General features: G+C 35.0%; 1 protein-coding gene across 3 annotated transcripts in view; it reads right to left on the reverse strand.

Moving 5' to 3' along the window:
- LOC136042508 (uncharacterized) overlaps positions 1–19,752 on the reverse strand; it is a 32,900-nt gene extending 13,148 nt beyond the window's left edge. Inside the window, exons 1-2 of one of the 3 annotated variants that reach the window (XR_010621338.1) lie at positions 19,626–19,752; positions 8,874–8,967 (exon numbers count right to left, since the gene is read on the reverse strand). Coding sequence is in view for 2 of the 3 variants with exons in the window: in XM_065727468.1 (XP_065583540.1) it covers positions 2,243–3,235 (993 nt within the window). In the remaining variant the exon portion in view is untranslated. Of the gene's footprint in view, positions 1–310; positions 8,968–19,597 lie in introns of those variants that run through there. The other 2 variants (XM_065727468.1, XM_065727469.1) reach the window with 2 other exon arrangements.

A 19,752-nucleotide genomic window follows, 5' to 3' on the forward strand; every position in this document is an offset into this window, starting at 1 on the left:
TTTTACCTTTTTTTTAGTTTTTTTTAGTTTTTTAGCTTTTTTAGTTTTTTTTCTTTTTAGTTTTTTTTGTAGTTTTTTTTCTTCTTTTGTATTAGTGTGAAATAATTCAGACGTCATATGCGGACAATCACGACGTCACTCGACAGACAGGCATAACCCACAAACAATGTATTATATATATATATATATATATATATATATATATATATATATATATATATATATATATATATATATATATATATATATATATATATATATATATATATATATATATATGAGGGGGTTTGTCCCCTCGTTAATACCTCGCTCTTCACACTAAATCTTACATTTTGTCCCAATCTTTAAGAATGACCCTTGAATCAGAAAGGCCGTAGAATAGTTGAAATTACTAAAAATACTTTAGCATAAAGAGCGAAGTATTAATCTCCTCCTAAATACATCGCTCTTTATGCTAAAGTATTTTTAGAACCCCTCATATGCGTAATAATATCTGTTTTTTATCTGTTTTATCTCTTTTTTTCCACCAAGTTTCATCCCGATCACTTCCCTCTAGGCGTTTTCCAAGATTTTAGGTTTCCCCTCCAACACCCCAAAACGTCACCAGATCCAGTCGGGATTTAAAGTAAGAGCTCTGAGACACGAAATCCTTCTAAATATCAAATTTCATTAAGATCCGATGTCCCGTTCGTAAGTTAAAAATACCTCATTTTTTCTAATTTTTCCGAATTAACCGTCACCCCCCACTCCCCCCTCCAGATGATCAAATCGGGGAAATGACCATTCCTAATTTCATCTAGTCTGGTTCCTGATACGCTTGCTAAATTTCATCGTCCTAGCTTATCTGGAAGTGCTTAAACATGGACAGACAGACAGACAGACCGACAGAATTTGCGATCGTCATATGTTAATTGGTAAATATCAAGTTCCATAAAAAGCCAAAAAAAAGCAATGATATCAATTTCTTTTCCTCAGTGCCATAGCAAGACTTGAAAACAAATTTTTGACAGTAAAAAGAAGTAAAAATTTTGCTTTTCAGCCCTGTTGTGACAGCACAATCCTGAAATAACATTTCGATAGCCTAAAGAAGTTATGATTGTAAATTTCTCCTCCTTGTTCTTACAAATCAAGATTTTTGCCTCTCAGTTGCTCTTGTGGCAATACCTGACTGATTCCCTTGATAAACCCAAATTTAACAAAATTATTTTTGGAGGTATGCGTCATTAGTAAAATCTAACAGAGACCGCACAAAGTAGCTGAAACCTTGTATCAAACTTGTTTGCAAAAAGAAACAGTCTTAATAATTAAAAACTCCACTATTAAAAACCAATTACAAAAAAAAACTTTCATCCCAGACCAGAGCAAGCGGTCCCAACCACAAATCCACCAATACGTCAGGGGGAACTCAGTGGTCTCCGGGCCCCCAGAATCCGCCACTGAGCGAAGAACAGATAAATGTAAGAATGTCGACACTAGGATGGAGACTTGGTGAAGGTGGCAGGAGAACACACAGTCAAAATGGTGAAATGGGCAAAAATATGATGAGAAGAAGCAAAATTGATCTGCTTTTAAATATGTGAATCACAATAAAGACAACAGTACACGACCATATAACAGAAAGACCTAGAAAAACAATTCAAGATACCATGGACAGTAAAAGTAAATATGATTCGTTATATTGATTATTATTTATTTAATTTTTCTTATTATTTATTTTTCTTCGCATACAAAACCAAAACACAACTTTTACAAAATGTTGTAGCACGTGTGGTGGAAACCCTGAAAGATCCACGGAATTTAAAAATTCAGATGGATAATTAACCGCCTCATTTGGTTCCAAAACTGTGCCGACTGACTTGTAAAGGACTGCCCGGTCTCGAATCTTGGTCAAAACAATATTGTTGATTTCGTGGATGTCTATATTTTTGGGTGCAAGAATCGCTCTTTCACTTAGCCATTTATTATTTTTATAATTGTTTAGAATATTCGGAAATACTTTTTCAATCAATTCATTTTTGGACGTCACTAAATTACAGAATTCAGCAGGTAGTTGTATACGTCCTGAAATTGAGTCTACTGGGAGCTTTCCGTTTCCAATTGCCAGCAATTGATCTGAAAATGTTTGACCAGAGTCATCGTTTTGCAATCGGACACGCATATTTGTAGTTAATTTTGATGTTTTTACGTGTGCCCATAAATTAGAATTTTTCAGGCAAGCATTCATTTCGTCTGCAGGGGTTGATCAAGGTATTATAGGTAATGTTTGCCTGAAATCTCCCGCAAGCAATATTAATGTGCTGCCAAAGGGTTTCGAATTCCCTCGCAAATCTTTCAAACATTGATCCAGAGCCTCGAGCGATTTTTTGTGTGCCATTGTGCACTCGTCCCAAATAATAAGTTTACATTGCTGCAATACTTTACCCATCCCAGATGGTTTGGAAATATTGCACGTGGGAGTTTCTGTAGAATACAAATTCAGAGGCAATTTCAAAGCGGAATGAGCAGTTCTTCCACCAGGCAGCAACGTTGCGGCTATTCCGGACGACGCAATTGCCAACGCTATATCATTTTTTGATCGAATTGATGCCAGAATCAGTTTTATCACAAACGTTTTACCAGCACCTCCTGGCGCATCCAAAAAGAAAATTTCTCCAACGTTGTTATCGACAAAATGCATTATCGTATTATAAATGTCTTTTTGTTCCGACGTTAACTTGGAAATGTTATTTTGTACATACGACAATAGATCATTCGTACTGTAACTTTGTTCACGATCCAATTCTACACATGTCGAAACAGCAGCGGTACGATTAGGTGAAGGCATTCCCAAATCCTGAAGAGGTTTGTTTGCCATACATACGCACAAATCTTCTATAATAACTAAAGTGTAGTTATAAATTTCTGATGTAAAATCAAAAGTCATATCTGATGTCTCTAACCGTTTTTGATGGAGTATATCTTCGGACATTATTGATTTATATTTTTCCCATAACTCTGTAGGAGCTGATGGAGAGCAAGTTGTTAGTATGATGCCAAACAATGCACGAATTTGACTTGGAGTTGACGTTTCGCACGCGTCATTGATGCAGTTATCCCAGTGTTGGTCATTCTCCAATAAATTCAGAGCTTGGCATGCACTACGGTAAGTATCATGTATAGTACCGTTTACAGTTCTCAAATACTCAAAGGACGTCGGACCGGGTACATTCACCAAAGCAGGCGTAGAAAGAAGCATTCATGTTGATTGGGGTGAACGGTGTAGTCTTCCAATCGTGGTATCTTTGAAGATGTTAGGTTGGCCGTCGACTGACTTACCCTATTTTCGACGTTCAAATACTTTATTTTTAGTATTCCACGTGTAATACGAAGGCACTTCAGTATACAGCAGTTTTTTTGCAAAAGAATCATTTTTGCATAGCGAAAAGAAAGCAGTTAACTTTGTATCCGGTGGATTCAGGGCTCTTTGTTGCACGTTGGATTCCGAAAAATAAACATGTTGACCATTCTGTAAATGTACCGCTAAGTGAACAACAGCTGGACTACGTTCATGTATCGGAAATGAAAGAATTCGCCAAACAGCTTCATTACTGCTTATGTATCTTCCAACCTGATATTGTACGATTTCGTCGATATCTTTGATTTCGGACTGCAAGCCAAATACTGCCATGTCACTGCCTTTGTTGACGTATTTACATATGTATTTGATTGCCTTTACGGAGTTACAATATTCAACGTTTATGTGTGCATTAAATGTTTTTGATAATAATGGGGAATATGGAACAACCCACTGGTTATCTACTTCTATGGTGGTACCGTTACGCTTCTTTATTATTGCTGTTTTACCGCCATCTTCAGTAGATCTTCTTCTATATTGTGGGTAACCATCATTGCCAGTAATTGTGTTGGATACTAAAAGTCGAGGATATTGCTTCGTGCACCTTCCTTTGGCAATGCAAAGTGAATTTTCGTTTAGTCCACCGCAAGGTCCATGTATCATATTTTTTACAACAATATCATATAACCCCTTATCGACATTTTCATCAGGTATTTCAGCGGAAATCACATAATCAATTTCGTTAGAAGTAATTTTATTATGTAGCCAGATTAGTATACGTGCGTGTGGCAAACCTCGTTTTTGCCATTTCACTGAGTACATCCAGCATCACACTGACCCAAACACTTCAAGTTTAACTATGTAGTTTATCAGTGATTTCAACTTTTGCCGGAAAACACGGGCCGTAATGTCATGTCTATGAACCGCCGATTGTCCTTGAAGTAAAAGCTGCTGTATCTCGTCCCAAGATTGATTACATGTAAATGTAATAAATAAATCTGGACGACCATAGAGACGAACATACGCAATAGCATCTTGAGCATATTCATGCATATGACGGGGACTGCCAGCATATGACGAAGGTAAAATCGTTAATCTTCCAACGTTTGTAGTATTACCGTCATTTACAACTGCATCTCGCAAATGAATGTATTGTTCAGAGCGGAGCTTGGTCTGATTCAGACGGATAAATAGCAAACGTTCTGATTCAATTTTTGCATATATATATATAAACGACGTATTGGTGAAACAATTGACGGTATTTTAAAATATAATTGTCTTCATCCTGCCGAATCATTAGTCTATAGGAATAATAATGCATTGCACTGCATTTCTTATTCATTTCTTTGTTAGTGACTGGATTCATCAATTTAATATTAAAGTGATAGCCGTCGGCTCCATCCCAAAAAATGATAGGATATTGTAGGGCATCGTAGCATCGATGAGTTTCAGCAATTCTTACCAACTGAGCGTTTCGCTTATGAAGAAAAATATCTCGAGGTAAAAACTGATAACCGACCATAACGATTGCCACTTCGTCGATAGTTGGAGCATTGTATCTACGCACATGTTGGCCAGGAGGCGTTTTGTCAGCGGAAATAACAATTTTATGCGTATCAGTAGGCATCAAATCGATGGCTGTTTTGAACAGACGCAATAAATTATTATTTTTGTGGAAAAGATGTTGCAATTGGGAAACGATTGTCCTTTCAACGTTGGGAGAAATTTCGCAACGTGTATTCAATTCAGAATTTCTATCACTGATGAAGTACAATTGTAAAAATTTATGATTCTCGCCTGAGAATGGTAGAAGGGACCCTGCTCTATGATAAATTTGCCCTTTTACTTTGAAAGTAGGCATAAATTGATCTTGATTTTCGATTTGGGCACCAAACGACGTCATTTGGAAACATGAGTTATATTTTCTGATGTTTGATAAAAAACGCTTAGATTCTGACGTAGTTCCAGTAAGCAGTCTTCAATGGCTCTGGGGGTGCAGCCAGTAGAGGAAGTTTAACTTTCCCTGAGGCGCAACACATTCCCATTGTTTCACCATTAAATTTCAAGGCCTTGCAGTAGGGACAAATTTTAGACATAGTCCCGATTTGAACACATCTACTATAATCATCGACTGGGCTGTACCTGAATGCCATGCGATAATTTTCACGTTGCTCTTGTGATTCCTCGGCACGCTTTCTTTTCTTACTTTCTCTATCAGCCGCAAGCCTGTTTTCTTGCTGTTCTTGTGATTCCTCGGCACGCCTTCTTTTTTCACTTTCTCTTTTAGCAGCAAGTCTGGTTTCGCGTTGCTCTGGTAGTACCTCGACACGCCTTTGTTGACGTAAATTGCACATTCCTAATCTAGCATTATCTCTTGAAGCCGCAAACCTGTTTCCACGTTGCTCTTGTGATTCCTCGACACGCCTTCTTTTTTTACTTTCTCTTTCAGCAGCAAGTCTGGTTTCGCGTTGCTCTGGTAGTTCCTCGACACGCCTTCGTTGACGTAAATTGCACATTCCTAATCTGGCCCTTTATCTTTGAACCGCAAGCCTGGTTTTGCATTTTGGTATCATTCTATAACATTGACAGTTTGAGAAATCTCCACGTGCCAAGCTTGCTAAACCTCAACAATTTATAATAAACCTCAAAATTTTAAGTATCTTTTTTAAGGTTTTCAAATTACATTCATCTATTGTCAAAATATTTTGAAATATTTATGCAATTCCCAGTATTTACATTTAAACCCTCAACACAAAAATACATACAACTTATTTTTATATATATAGAAGATATAATCTGGCGTAACAGACAAAGTGTAACAGACATAAAACTCAGACAACTTATTTTTATATATATAGATAAGCGGACCAATATATGTTATCGTAATTGCTGATAAAACTGTACCTGTTGAGAGAAAACTTACACAACCATACATAAAAAAAAAAAAATTCAGAAAAAAATTGAAAAGTCAGCTTTGCTGAAAAAGACCTCCGTGTGCAATCATGCACACGCATTTTTGACTGGGTGGGTGCCAAATCAAAAAAAAACACAGGCCAGAAAACAGCCGAAAACCAGCTAAAACATATGACAACAAACAGCTTAAGAAGATAAAGGTTTCCTCTGAAGGTTTAGCTGTCTTTGGAAATTAAGAGATTGTTAACGCTTTAGTTTTTAAAGACGAGAAGCATCATCGAATTTGACAAATTAGTTTGGCCTATTTTTTTCTATAGTTCATCGTGGTAACACCAGCGGATATAAGATATTACCCTAAAAACCTCATAATTTGAAAAAAAATATATATACACGAAAACAGCGGTTTCTAGGTATGAATAAACCTAAGACGGATCATTGAGACAAAAATAATCTCTTTTTTGTATGTCCCTGGTACTTTAATTAAATCTATATCCCTAGACTCTCCCCCAATAAAAGAAGAAGCAAACGAAGATTATAAAATCACTTTCAAGGCATTTATATGGACGCAAAAGCGCTAATCCAGTAAGAGAAGAAAACTAAAAATTGCTGGCTTCCAGCTATTGGAATTACAAATCTTCTTTTTGACTTTTTACTTTCACTTCTGAACATACAATTTCTACAGAATTCTATGGATCAATCCAAAAATAAGAGATAAGGCGAAAATAAAGCCTTAACTTCCTTTTCCCTAGACATGAGTCTCTCTCAAATCAATTTGGAAAAAGAGAATTTACCTCTAGCTTAGCTCGACTGATGTTTTTCAGTTATTTTACGTTTATTTATTTTAAAAAATTATCAAACAAGTTTACTCCAAGTATACAAAACAATTCATTTTACAGAATACAGTACATTTTCTGATTTTTAATACCTAGAAGAAAATTGAACCGATAAGGAACGAGGAAGGTGAGGAAAAAGACAAGACCGCGTTTTAATACCCTGTGTCTATGATTACGAGCCACAAGGGGAGGGGGTGCAGAAATTGTGGAAACGCAACTTCAGCAGATACCCCCCCCCCCCAAGAAAAACTCGAAAAGGTTCTACATCATCTACTTACCTTTCTTTTTAGCATTTTCCAATCTAAATAAATTTAAAATGATTAGCTACGCAATTATGAAAATTTGTTATAATTGGAACTCGAACTCAACGATGGCACATCTTTTCAGACATTGAATCCAAACTCATAGCAACTCAAGACATTCAGAGCCAAACTCAAGACATAACCAAACTCAAGACATTCATAGCCAAACTCAAAATCACACTGACAGATTGTTCATAACAAATTTTTCTTAGATAAAACTATGCCGCTGGCGAAGTGAAATAAATGGAATACAATCTTTAGGACCAAGGCGAGTGTATGTACAAATAAATATGTGTTCAAGTTTCCTCTTGTTAAAATCTTTTGTACTAAGGTTGGGTGATTAGCTTCAAACAAGCCGCGTACGTAAGGAGCCTTCGAGTTCGGGGATACTTTTAAATCTCGCTATTTGTGTGATTATTACTAGAACTTCTTCCATTGTCCAAATCAATTATCCCCAAGCACCTCCCCCACCCCCTCAAAAAAAACTACGCACGGAACTACTTCAAAATTCTTCAGTTTTTACGATTTTAATCGTGGTGATACAACAAAAAGTTGAAAAACAACATCTTTGGTCTATTCAGGGGGAGGGGTTAGGGAGTTTGACCCCTCACTCCCGAATTTTTGTCCTACTTGCAAAAACGTAATGAAAATGCATAAAAACACATTTTTGATGCGTACTTATAGTTTTTATACCCCAAGAAATTTCCATCCCAATGGAAAATCTCCCCAATGAAAAATTCTAAATATGGGAACTTTTGTACCTGTTTTTTTTTTTTTTTTTTTTTTTTTTTTTTACTGTCTAAATAAATGGATTTATCCCCATTTGAAACTTTATTTGTTCGTCATAAAACGGCAGTGCGGTATAAGAAGAGAAAGCCTAGTTTAAGGTGTTACGTCGAAAATACGTCGTATATATAGGGTAATGAGACCGACCAAGTGAACAATTATAAACTCAATATTTCGTTTGCAATTAGAAGATATAGAAGGTTTTGCCACCTTCATTGGAAATTTGTTTTACTTTTGGATAAGATTAGAGAAGCAAATTTATATCAAGACTTTGAATGAACTTTTTCGGTAATCTCTTTCTGAAAATAATCTAGTGAATCACCCGGATATTCGTTATTTTATGAATCACCCGAAAAGTTATTTATTTTTTTATAAATATGCTAGTTTGAATTATATTATTTTAGTAATTCTACTGATGACGATCGCTGTATATGTGCTCGAAATATCTAGACTTCTGCAACTGTTTTTTTTTTACCGTCTAAATAAATGGATTTATCCCCATTTGAAAATTCATTTGTTCGTCATAGAACGGCAGATCGCTTCATATTTTCTAGAATGAGCACATTTATAACAAGAATTTCAATAAAACTTCAAGTATCAATCTGAGTTGGGTAAGAAAAAAATAAAACGCATGACTAAAGCACGGCTCCTTTTTCCCTAGACAAATCTTTTTTTCCCAACGAAATTTCTGAAAAGAGAACTTACCTCCACTATAGCTCGACTGATGTTTTTCCATGATTTTGCTTCTACGTTGCAGAATTCTTTCACTTCAGCTAAGAGTTTGGAGACAACTTACTTGCTAGAAAGAAAAGAAATATGAAATGGGAAACTAAAGGCTTATATTGATCTGTCAAAACATAATACAAAAGATTTTATTTTTAGTTACGTAGCATATGTAAAACTGTGATTCAGGGCATTACGGTAATAAAAATGTTTGTATAATTCTACATATGTGAGGAGGGTATTAATGGTTTCAAAAGGACAGAGGTTTAAAACAGATACCAAAATGAAAGTGGAATCTATCAGAGTTCCAACATCAAAGAGAAGATAGGAGAAACAGATTATATGAAATGGGTTGGACTAACAAATTTGGCATCCAATATTTGAATTAAAAAGCTTATATTAATCAGGTGTATATGTATCTGCCTTTAAGTTTCATATGCGCACACACGTATTTATAGGAGCATTTTCCGAAAACATTTTTCACGCAAATACTACTGTACACACAAAAGGCAGGTTTGATTATAATTTCTAATAACTTAATTTGATTTACCAATCCTACGAATTCCTTAATATGTCCCCCACCAATCCTAAGCAATATCATGTCCGGATCCCAGAAACCTGTACTGTCAGGATCAGAGAATAATCTGGCACTAGTTGGTTGAAAAACAATGAAAATGAAGTTACATACGGATCTATTAGGCAACTTCCTTATAGATTCTTTACAGCATTTTCGCGTTTCCTTTTCATACGGCTAGTCAGGTCTTATTTTCTATAGATCTTCGTTTTTCCCTTCGGTTTATTCCTGTATCCAAGCACATCCTTGGCTACATCATTGTACATGTTTTTCTTCTGCGATCAGACTGATTCCCCACCCTCTGCAGAGTTTTTGGCATCAAGAAGAGCAAAAGAGTTTTTTCAGCCCTGCATGAACTTTTTTATCTCGGTCATTTAATTTATCCATGTCCACTGACTCTTGGTACTAGATTTGGACTTCTTGGGGAATTTCAGCTTAACTTTTATCCCTGCCATAATAAGAATGTGGGTTAAACGAGCATCCGCCCCTCAAAAACCACGTACGTAAAAGAAAACTTGTCTGCACTCTCCTTGACATCAGAAAATGGTCAACTCATGAAACAATTCCTTGACGGCATGATCTTTGTTAGTTGGGGCATTGCATGTAATGACTGAGAGTTTTGATGATTTACAAATCTTACAAGTAGCCGAAGCATTCTTCACTTATTGGCTTTCATTCAACTAAGGGATTAGCAGCGTGGACACAGACCATGATCCTCCTGCAGCCGTAAAGTCAGGATTCGTTTTCGCTGTAAATCAGTGAGTATCCAACATCTAGCTGTTCCAGTAACGACCTAACCCACCTGACTTCACTTGCAGCAACGAGATCTAGCGTATAAATTTATGTGATTACGTGTTCAGGTTTTGTCAACTGGTTTAATGTTGTAAGATAAAAAAAAATCATAATTTTGTCAATATTTTCGCTTTCATAAGTCGTGTTCGTGGATGTGCTGGGGCGAGCCATCGAAAGACGTAATGGGGTATCCGAGAATATCATCAATGTTTCTTTTGAACTTCTATTTTTTTTACGAGGATAGGTAGCACGCCCAACCCAGAAGTTGGAAAGTCCGTAGTGCGATACCCACCATTTCACCTAGATTACAGTTTGATAGCATTACACCCTTTCGACGCTTTGAGATACACTGATAGATTTCCACTACTGTCCAGGAAACGAAAGTTAAGCCTCAGCCTCTACAGTGTCAACACCACCACGACAATAGTGATCCGTAAATAGATGGCGGCTGTGAATTCTTTCTACACTGATAAAATGTAAAAAAAAAAGAAATTAAAATAAAAAAATTTAACTGAACTGACTTTACAGCAAGTTTCTGATTTTACAGATAGTTTTTAAGCATCCAGAAAGTTTCAAATTTACAGCAATTTATCGACATTGAAGCAAGTTTCTGACTTTACAGACAGTGTTCGACAGTATCCGAGGATATGATCAATGTTTCCTATGAACTTCTATTTTTTTACGAGGATAGGTAGCACGCCCAACCCAGAAGTTGGAAAATCCGTAGTGCGATACCCACCATTTCGCCTAGAGTACAGTTTGATAGCATTGCACCCTTTTGACGCTTAGAAATACACTGATGGATTTCAACTGCTGTCCAGGAAACGAAAGTTAAGCCTCAGCCTCTACAGTGTCACCACCACCACGACAGTCGTTAACTTAGTTTTTACTTATTAGTCCCAATCTAGATCAGCAAGGATCATAGCCCAGCATAAAAACGGGCTGAAAAGTTTAACAAATAGGGAAATGGGTATTTCAATCAATTCAAATGTGTACAAATAGGCAGGGCCAGGATACCCCCCAAAATTTTTTTGGCGCCCTCATTCCATTTTGTTTCTTTTTTTTTTAAACTTGTCAATTTGGTCGATTATAGTCGCCATTGTCACATCCCCCCCCCGGGATTTCGCTCTAGATCCACCTTTGGGTGGGGATTCAAGTCGTCTTTTGGCAAACATATATGTATGTTATGTAAAGACATAAACCTGAAATATATTTAAAAGACCTATATTTTGGGATGTATTACTCATTCTGAAACGTGGGAATTCAAGAACTCATTTTATAGTGTAAATACAATAGGGGGGGGGGGTTAAATTCATAAGAATAACTTCCAGTCTTTGATATTTTGTTCTCAAGAGTTTTCTGCTTATTGAAAACCCAAAAATATTAACTACTAGTAATCATTTCTAAAAATAGGCAGACTCAATTTTAAAAAGGACATTTATTTCGAAGATCTTCAGGATTTCTAATTTTCCAAACAAATTCTTTGGGCTATATCAATCAAAGAACATTTTTTGCAAAAAATCTTACAAGTGTTCATAGTAGAAAGAAGCTTAAATCAATCAGTGTACCTGATTCAAGTCCCACAAGCCATTTCCTTTCCTCTCAAAGCCTTGTGGAGCACAATTAGACATTTTGATATGTATGTGCCTAGAGAGTAAGAGTATTCAACCTATGTCGATCTACTTTAAAAGCACTATACAATTCCAACCACCCACTTATTAGCATAAGAAAAAGTGACTTATTAGTGACAAAAGAGCGGAATAAGAAAAGGGCTGATTTGTGAAACTGAAAAGCCCAAATTGACGGAAGAATCCCACAAAACATCCAACAAAAATTCCCCTAAAAAGTCCCACAAAATATGCCTTTCCTACGAAATCCTTATGGAGCACAAATTGACAATTTGATATTTATGTGCCTCAGAAGAAAGAGTAATAATTCTATACCCCTCTGCTTTAGCAGCATTACGCAGTTCCAACCATCCACTTATTAGCATAAGAAAAAGTGACTTATTAGTGTCTAAAGAGCAGAATGAGAAAGGGGCTCATTCGTGAAACTGAAAAGCCCAAATTAATGGAAGAGTCCCACAAAAAAAAAAATTCCACTAAAAAGTCCCACTAAACATCCTTTTCCTCCGGAATCCTTATGTAACACAATTGGATATTTATGTGCCACAGGAGGAATAATATTAAATCGATGTCCATCTACTGGACATCAATGTCCATCCTTTATATCTAAAGGACTTTCCCATGTCTGCCACCTGGGGACGCGCCTGGTACATAGGCTAACCAGATCAAAATATGAAGAAATTTATTTCCAACAGTTTTCGGAGGGAGGTGGACTGTCCCTCCAATTCTTGTGTAGAAATACTACAGCATCATGTTTTCCCAGCTAGTGTTGGATTAATAATATACTAATGGCTCCGCATTACGTAACTCCACCCAACACCCTTATCAGCATAAGGAAAAAGTGGTTTATTATTGACAAAAGGGCAGAATGAAAAAAAAACGGCTGATTAGTGAAACTGAGAAGCTCAAACCTCAAATGAAAGAAATTTCTTTGTCTTGTGGTTAAAGGTTCACTTAAGGCACTGTGGGTCTTATAATAGTAGCCTACAATGCATTTTTATATATATTTATTTGAAAATCCGTCTTACAAAAAAAAAGGCAGAGCATTAATAATAAAAAAAGAACAAAAAGTAAACCATTAAAAAAATACTACCCACTTTCCTCTCCTCTAACTGTGAAAGTTCTACAGCCTATTATGTCATTTGCACTTTACTGAAAACATGCTGTATTATAAACATTTTTTATATACTTATAATATTGGAAAAAAAGTGAAACGAAATCTTGAAGTGCTCAGTGGCCAGGAGTCAACATCATTATATATAAAAGTAACATTTTATTTTCACTAGTTCTTCCCAGTTATCTTGATTATTATAGTGATTTATTTTCATTTGTCGTCAATGCTTCAGAAAACAAAGGCACACTGTTCAAGACACAAACACAAGTTCAAACACATATACACATATAACCTGTAATTTTCAACAAAATGCAATGATATAACAGGTTTTAGAACTTTTTCAGTCATGGAAGGTGGAAGGGAGCAGTATCCAAACTCCTGTTTGTAGTAATTTTTGTTTGTTTTAAGATGGACTTGAATGTTCAATTTTATTTCTAGTCATATCAGCATCAAAGTTTTATTTGTTCATCATATCAGCATCTGTTATCTTTTTTTATATGATCATTTATTTCAATTTATGTTTGCTTTGGGCTCCATTCATTCTTTAATAGTAATTTCTGGTTGTTTTGAGTTTAAACTATTATAGGACTTCATTACTGCTGGTCTTAAGTTTAATATGTTTCTTTGCTTTTTTTTGGAAAACTTCTTTTTCAGGAATTTTTATTGAATTAATAACTATTATATGGCAAACCTTAATGTTGACAATTTATTAGGAAAAAGATTTCTGCAATTTCGAAAAAAAAATTAAACTATTCAAAAAGTGTACAGATGGGATTGCCACTGTCAACAAGCTTATACTGGAGAATTATGGTGCCCCACCTTGTGACAAAAAAAAATGAACACTACTTTGCATGAATAGCACAGGATGTGTCATTTTTTTCTGTTTTTTGTATCTGATCATGTCAAGCCAGTGGCTGTAGAATACTGAGAAAGGGCCCTTATGAAAGGATATCGAATATCTGTTACCCCCTTCAAGCAGTTAAACAGATCACAAAACAGCAAAGTGTCATTTTCTACCATTTTTTTCTGAAGAAAATCAATTTCTGCCCATTAAAATGGACATTTCTATGTCAAATGCTATTTCTAGGGTCAAAATACTTAACAGAGGTTTAAAATCCCCTCTATTGTGTACTCTTTCTTCAAGTGCCTTTACTAAGTAAAAAATAAAAGCTTTTGAACAAAAACTGCCTAACAAAAAAATAATAATTTAGTCTAGTTCATTTTTATGAAAATAACTCAATTTTTATGTAAAAATTCACAAAGATACCAGTGACAAAATGCCCCTTGTAAGATTTATTTATGTGAGGAAGTTGCTCACATCTTGTTCGAGACTTTAAGAGAGGTAGGAATACCTATAAAATTTCTATATTTGAAGTTCTTTCTAAACAAAACATCAAGTTGACTTTAGTTTCATTACTTAGGTTAAATTCCTATATTCTTTTAATGTACTTCAGTTTACTAAAATTCCAATATACTTCATATGGAAGAGCATTTCCTAGATAATTATATTCCCCCCCTGTCTTCTCAAAGATATCAAGGACACCCCTTGGACACTTTTTTTTGAAAAAAAAAAAACTTCAAAGGATTCAATTTGTCCAGAACCTATTAAATTTTAATTATAATTAAGTTTCAATAAATATTACTGATACACTCTTTTGATAGCCTGTATCCCCATAGTGTGGTTTTATTAAGGTCAATACCTCTTAATTTCTGCTTAAAGTTCCATATTATACATTTAGTTTTCAACATCCCTTGAATAGTAGTAGCAGCACTAGTAATATGCATAAAGTGACTTTTGGCTAGTGCAAGAAATAAGGACAATCGATTGTCTTCTGAAATAAAAACAATGAAACCTATCAACGCAATAAAATTTTTCAAAGACGGAATGTGTTAGAAACGCAAAATTGAAAAATTTTTGTGCTATTAGGGAGAGCCCAATACAGTGTAAACCCAGGACACTTTGTGTCACTACACTTTGTGTGTGAAAGTTTAAGAAGGATACAAAATAAAGCCAATATTTAATGCACTACTTTAATAAAAATTAATTGTGAATTCTTTAATTTTATGATCTAATTCAAAAAAAAAGACAGGGTGTAAGTTTTATTGTGTATATTCAAAAAAAAAATAAAGAAAGGGCCAAAATTAATTTTTTAAAATTAGGTTTTTCTCAATGAAGTAAAGAGCAAAGCAGAAACGTAAAACGAACCCAATTTACTTCATCATGTACTACGCAAAATACATTAATAAAACCAGCTCAAATAAACTGATTCACGATATTTCCCAGCATTTATAGAACTCTCAAAACTAGTACCTTACTGAAAACTGAGCTTACTCAATAGAATTATAGTTGCATACTAAAAGTTACCAATATCATAGCCGATGAACAACTATTGATAGCCTCATTAGTGGCGTCAATTCAAAGGGGCAGTGCCCCCAGCTGACACTTGTGATGGCGGAGGAAGAGTTGAGCATACTTAGCAGCGACTTTGAACCCACAGAGCCATCTATCTATACAAACATAGATGGCATTGAAATTGTTATACTAAATTTTAACTACTGAGCTTCTTTGCAAATTTTTAGTTTGGTCTTATATTTTAGTTATTACAATTTTTCCACTACAATATTTCAAAGTCATTTAGTCTCTGCAGAGTTCTGCACACTATCTTTTGTGATCCATTTTGAGAAAATATTTTGTTACATTTGTTGGTTTTGTAACATGTGTATTTTTACAATGTTTTCTTCACTGTTGCCTTTAACCTTGTACTATTTAATACAGCAAGCTCTGTAAAACCTACTGCATTTATTATGCATATAATAAATATGCAATAATGCATATTAATAAATAGATCAAAGTTGATTGGTTAGACATCTATAACCAGATGAAAACATAGAACATAGTAAGTCAGTACATCCTGGTGGTATTTATCTTATGCTGTCAAAGAGGCAAACTGCATATTGGCTGCCTTTTTTGCTAAACAACTTCAGAAATTAATAGACTCAAAAGTGATTTAAGGTGACTGGAAATTAGCACATATAGCCCCTATGTATAAGAGAAGAAGAAAGAAAGGCACTAGGAATTACAGAAATATAAGCATTTCATCTTCAGTGAGGAAGCGTCTTGAACCTACAGTTAATGCTTCAATTATCAAATACTTGACTAATAATAATCTCTTGAGCCAAAATAAAGGTGATTTTAGATCAAATGATTCAGTTGATACTAATCTCACCACTACTACTACTACCAACAACTCATTACAGCACCAAGCCACCTGAGGCAAACACAGCTATGCATGCTCCTCCTGTCATCTAATCTATTTAAAGCCTCCCTCTTTGCACCCTCCCAGGTAATACCCATTTCTCTTAAATATTTCATTGCAACATCATACAAACCCCAACCCCAGATGATCTACCTTTTGTTTAGCCCTAGACAGCTGTCTGAAAAGGATAATCTTCAGCAATCGGTCTCCAGATATTCTAATCTGGGTTTGCAGACTTATCTTCCTATTTGTCCAAACTTTTTTCCAACTATGAAAAACCACTGTTCTACTTCTACCTTCTAACATCTTCCACCTGTCCACCTAATCTTCCACATTTTCCACCTGTTCTACTTTTAACATCTTCACTGCTCCCAACATCTTTATTAACAACACTATAAAGGTAAGTGAAGCTTTCCACTTGATTGATCTTTTTGTTATCAAACATCACTTTAACATCTTCAGTTATTCCTAGCCTTAGTAACTTAGTCTTTTTAACATTAATTTTTAGACCTATTTTAGCACCCTGAACTTGGAAAGAATTTAAAAAGGCACATCAAAAGCTGTTTTTACCTTCTACCTAATTGTAACACTAAATATTCAAAGTAATAATCAAAAGTAATTGAAAACACTAAATATTTATAGGCTAAACTGTTTTTTTTTTTCACATGAAGAATCTTGCTGCAAAATACCAAAATGAGTATTAAAAGGCACCTTCAGCAGTATATTCACCTTCTAGCCAGCAAATTAATTGAGGAAACCTAACAGGCTAGATGGGATGGATAGTCACCTAGTTAGCCAGATATCTATTAGGCTATATTCAGCCAGAGTAAGGGAAAAGAGCAGCATTAACTGAGATGGAAGAGGAGAGATGGCATTTACCCCCAAATTTTAAAAAAATGCTATTTAATATATTCTCTCTACAATTTTGTAAATTAGTTTAATGGATAAATAAGTACAAGATGTCACAAATAACATAGGGAAAAGGTGAACAAGCTACCCAATTCCTTTTTTATGCTCCTTCAAAACATAATAATAAATTCAGTCATTAATGTATCCCTTTCCCCAAAAGGTCCCATATATAGTCCAAGGAATAAAAAAAATGAAATTCCTATTTTATAATATGCAGGATGTTATTGTTAGCAGATTAAACTCTTTAAAATCAATTGAAACAATATTTTCGTAAATTATAGACTCAATTGCCATTTTTGGACACCTGTCTATGCTAAACAGAAAGCAGGTTATCTGCAATTGGAGTATAATGTCATAAAGAAAGATTTAAGGGAAATGGGAACTTCTTCAGAGGGTGTGAAGAGGAAGGCCTTGAGCAGATTGGAATGAGGAGAAGCATGTGTAGCTGTGTTGACCCCAGGTAGCTTTGTGCTGTGGTGAGTTGTTAGTAGTAGTAGTATCTACCCAATTGCAAGTCATTTGTGTTAAAGGCTTTAGAAAAGACAATCAGAATCATGTCAGCAGGGACCCCCATATCAAGCAATTTGGTGATGTTACCTTAAATTGCAGCTTAGAGCAATATAAGGATTTTTCCTTGTAGAACTCCAGAGTTGATAACACATGACACATAGTTGAATACATACACTTGACTAGTAGTTTGATGTTGCTGATTTGAGTGCTTCCCAGTTGTACTTCCATTCTTTTTTTGACCATTCATTGTCAAAATGGTTCTTAAAGCTGTCTGTGGTTTGGGCAGTAATGGTATGTCATCATATGATTCAGGGAGATTGGTATCAATAGGTCTTCCTGAACAAAAGCCTTATTGTGAATTGTGCAAAACATTATTTGCTACAAGATGTTTATTGACTACAGAATTGATTATTTTTCAGGAACTGTAACTGTTGATGTCATGCTAATTGGTTGATAATTTTCAGCAAGGTCCTTTATACCTTTTTTAAAATATAAGATGTTTCAGTTTTTAAGAAGAAATATTCAGCCAATTTGTTTTCTTAATAGCATTTTACTTTTAAGACTGAGGAAAATAATAACCAAGATTCCTGAATCAGCTGTATATGTTAATTTTTTTTTCTGACTAGACAGTTTATCTTAAACATGATTTTATACTTTTAGGGACTGTGGGCTCTTTTGGGGCCTTATTAACAGCTCAAAATGGAATTTGTGTTAGTAAAGATTATTGAGCTTCTAAAGGACATGAGAAAAGACATCAAGTGATGCATTAACCCCTATCCTAGCTGAATTAGCCTACGTTGTAGGCTACAAATTTGCCTAGGCCCACTTTATCGCTAACTCCCCCAAATGCAAAAATATTTAGGCCTAGCTCAAATTATATACTTCCCATGCATTCTCATTTTTGTTGGTAAGATTCTAGTTCATTGACTATTGGCTATCTCAGAAAGGGGTTAGGTTAGGAAAATGAAACTTTCAGGGGAGAGTCTAAAGTATGTCCCAGGAAGGTATTTTGAAGTACCCACCTCAACTCCTTCTCCTTCTAGAGGGCCCTGACCTTAGATGATCTTTAAAAATATGTATGTTATAAAAGTGAAACCTTGCAAAATGGATTTTCTGCTTCAATGAAGTATAACAAAATTGTTTTCAGCTTCACAACTTTGTTCAATCCCAATTTATAAGGTTTTAAAGATATGCAAATACATTCCCTAAATTTAGAAAAAAAAACATTGACATGGCTCAGAATTTTACTCAAATAACTGGAATTGTATTTTCAGAACTAAAGGCAGAGAAAAAGCAACTGGTAACTGAAATTAAGGTAAAATGTTGTTTTGTCAAAATTTCAATTGGTATAGACCTGTCATGTAGGCAAATTTCAGGGCCCTCTAGAGCAAGAAGAAGTGGAGGTTGGTACTTCAAAATACCTTCCCAGGACATACTTTAGCCTTTAAACCTATCCCTCAAAGTTTCATTTTTCTAACCTAACCCCTTTCCAAGATAGCCAAAAGTCAATCAACTAGAATTTTACCTTTTTTTGACAATGTTAGTTCAATTTAGGCTGTAAGTAGTAAGTGCAAAAAAAATGATGTATGACAAACTACTTGGGAAAAATATAGGCCTACTATGGGCTATATATTAGCAAATTAGATGGTTTGGGTTAAAGTAAAGCATTTTTAGGAAAGTAAGTAAGCCTAGACTGTTTTAAGATTTTAAGAAGTTGTCAAGAGAATATTATAATGTATCTTTTTCAACTGAACACTGAACACCTCAACTGAACACCCCAACTGAACACTGATACCAGGCACTTACTACAACAGTACTTTACGTTCCTTTTTGTATCTGATTACTATCATACAAGTAACTTAATCCATTGTTTACTCTAGCCTAGTAATTGTATCAAGATTTTTGATAGGCCTAGTTGGAGTTACCAAGAATAAAAGTGGAGGCAAAACAAACTTTTTTTTCAATAGTTCATAGCTTCAATGAATCTACAGCCTTCCTCAAATCATTTCTAGCAATTTAAAGTTGGATTAAATCATTCAAACTGTAAAATGTTAATTGAATTAGAATCGGCATGCTATGG

The sequence above is a fragment of the Artemia franciscana genome, unplaced genomic scaffold (assembly GCF_032884065.1).
Source record: "Artemia franciscana unplaced genomic scaffold, ASM3288406v1 Scaffold_1393, whole genome shotgun sequence".
NCBI lineage: Eukaryota > Metazoa > Arthropoda > Branchiopoda > Anostraca > Artemiidae > Artemia > Artemia franciscana.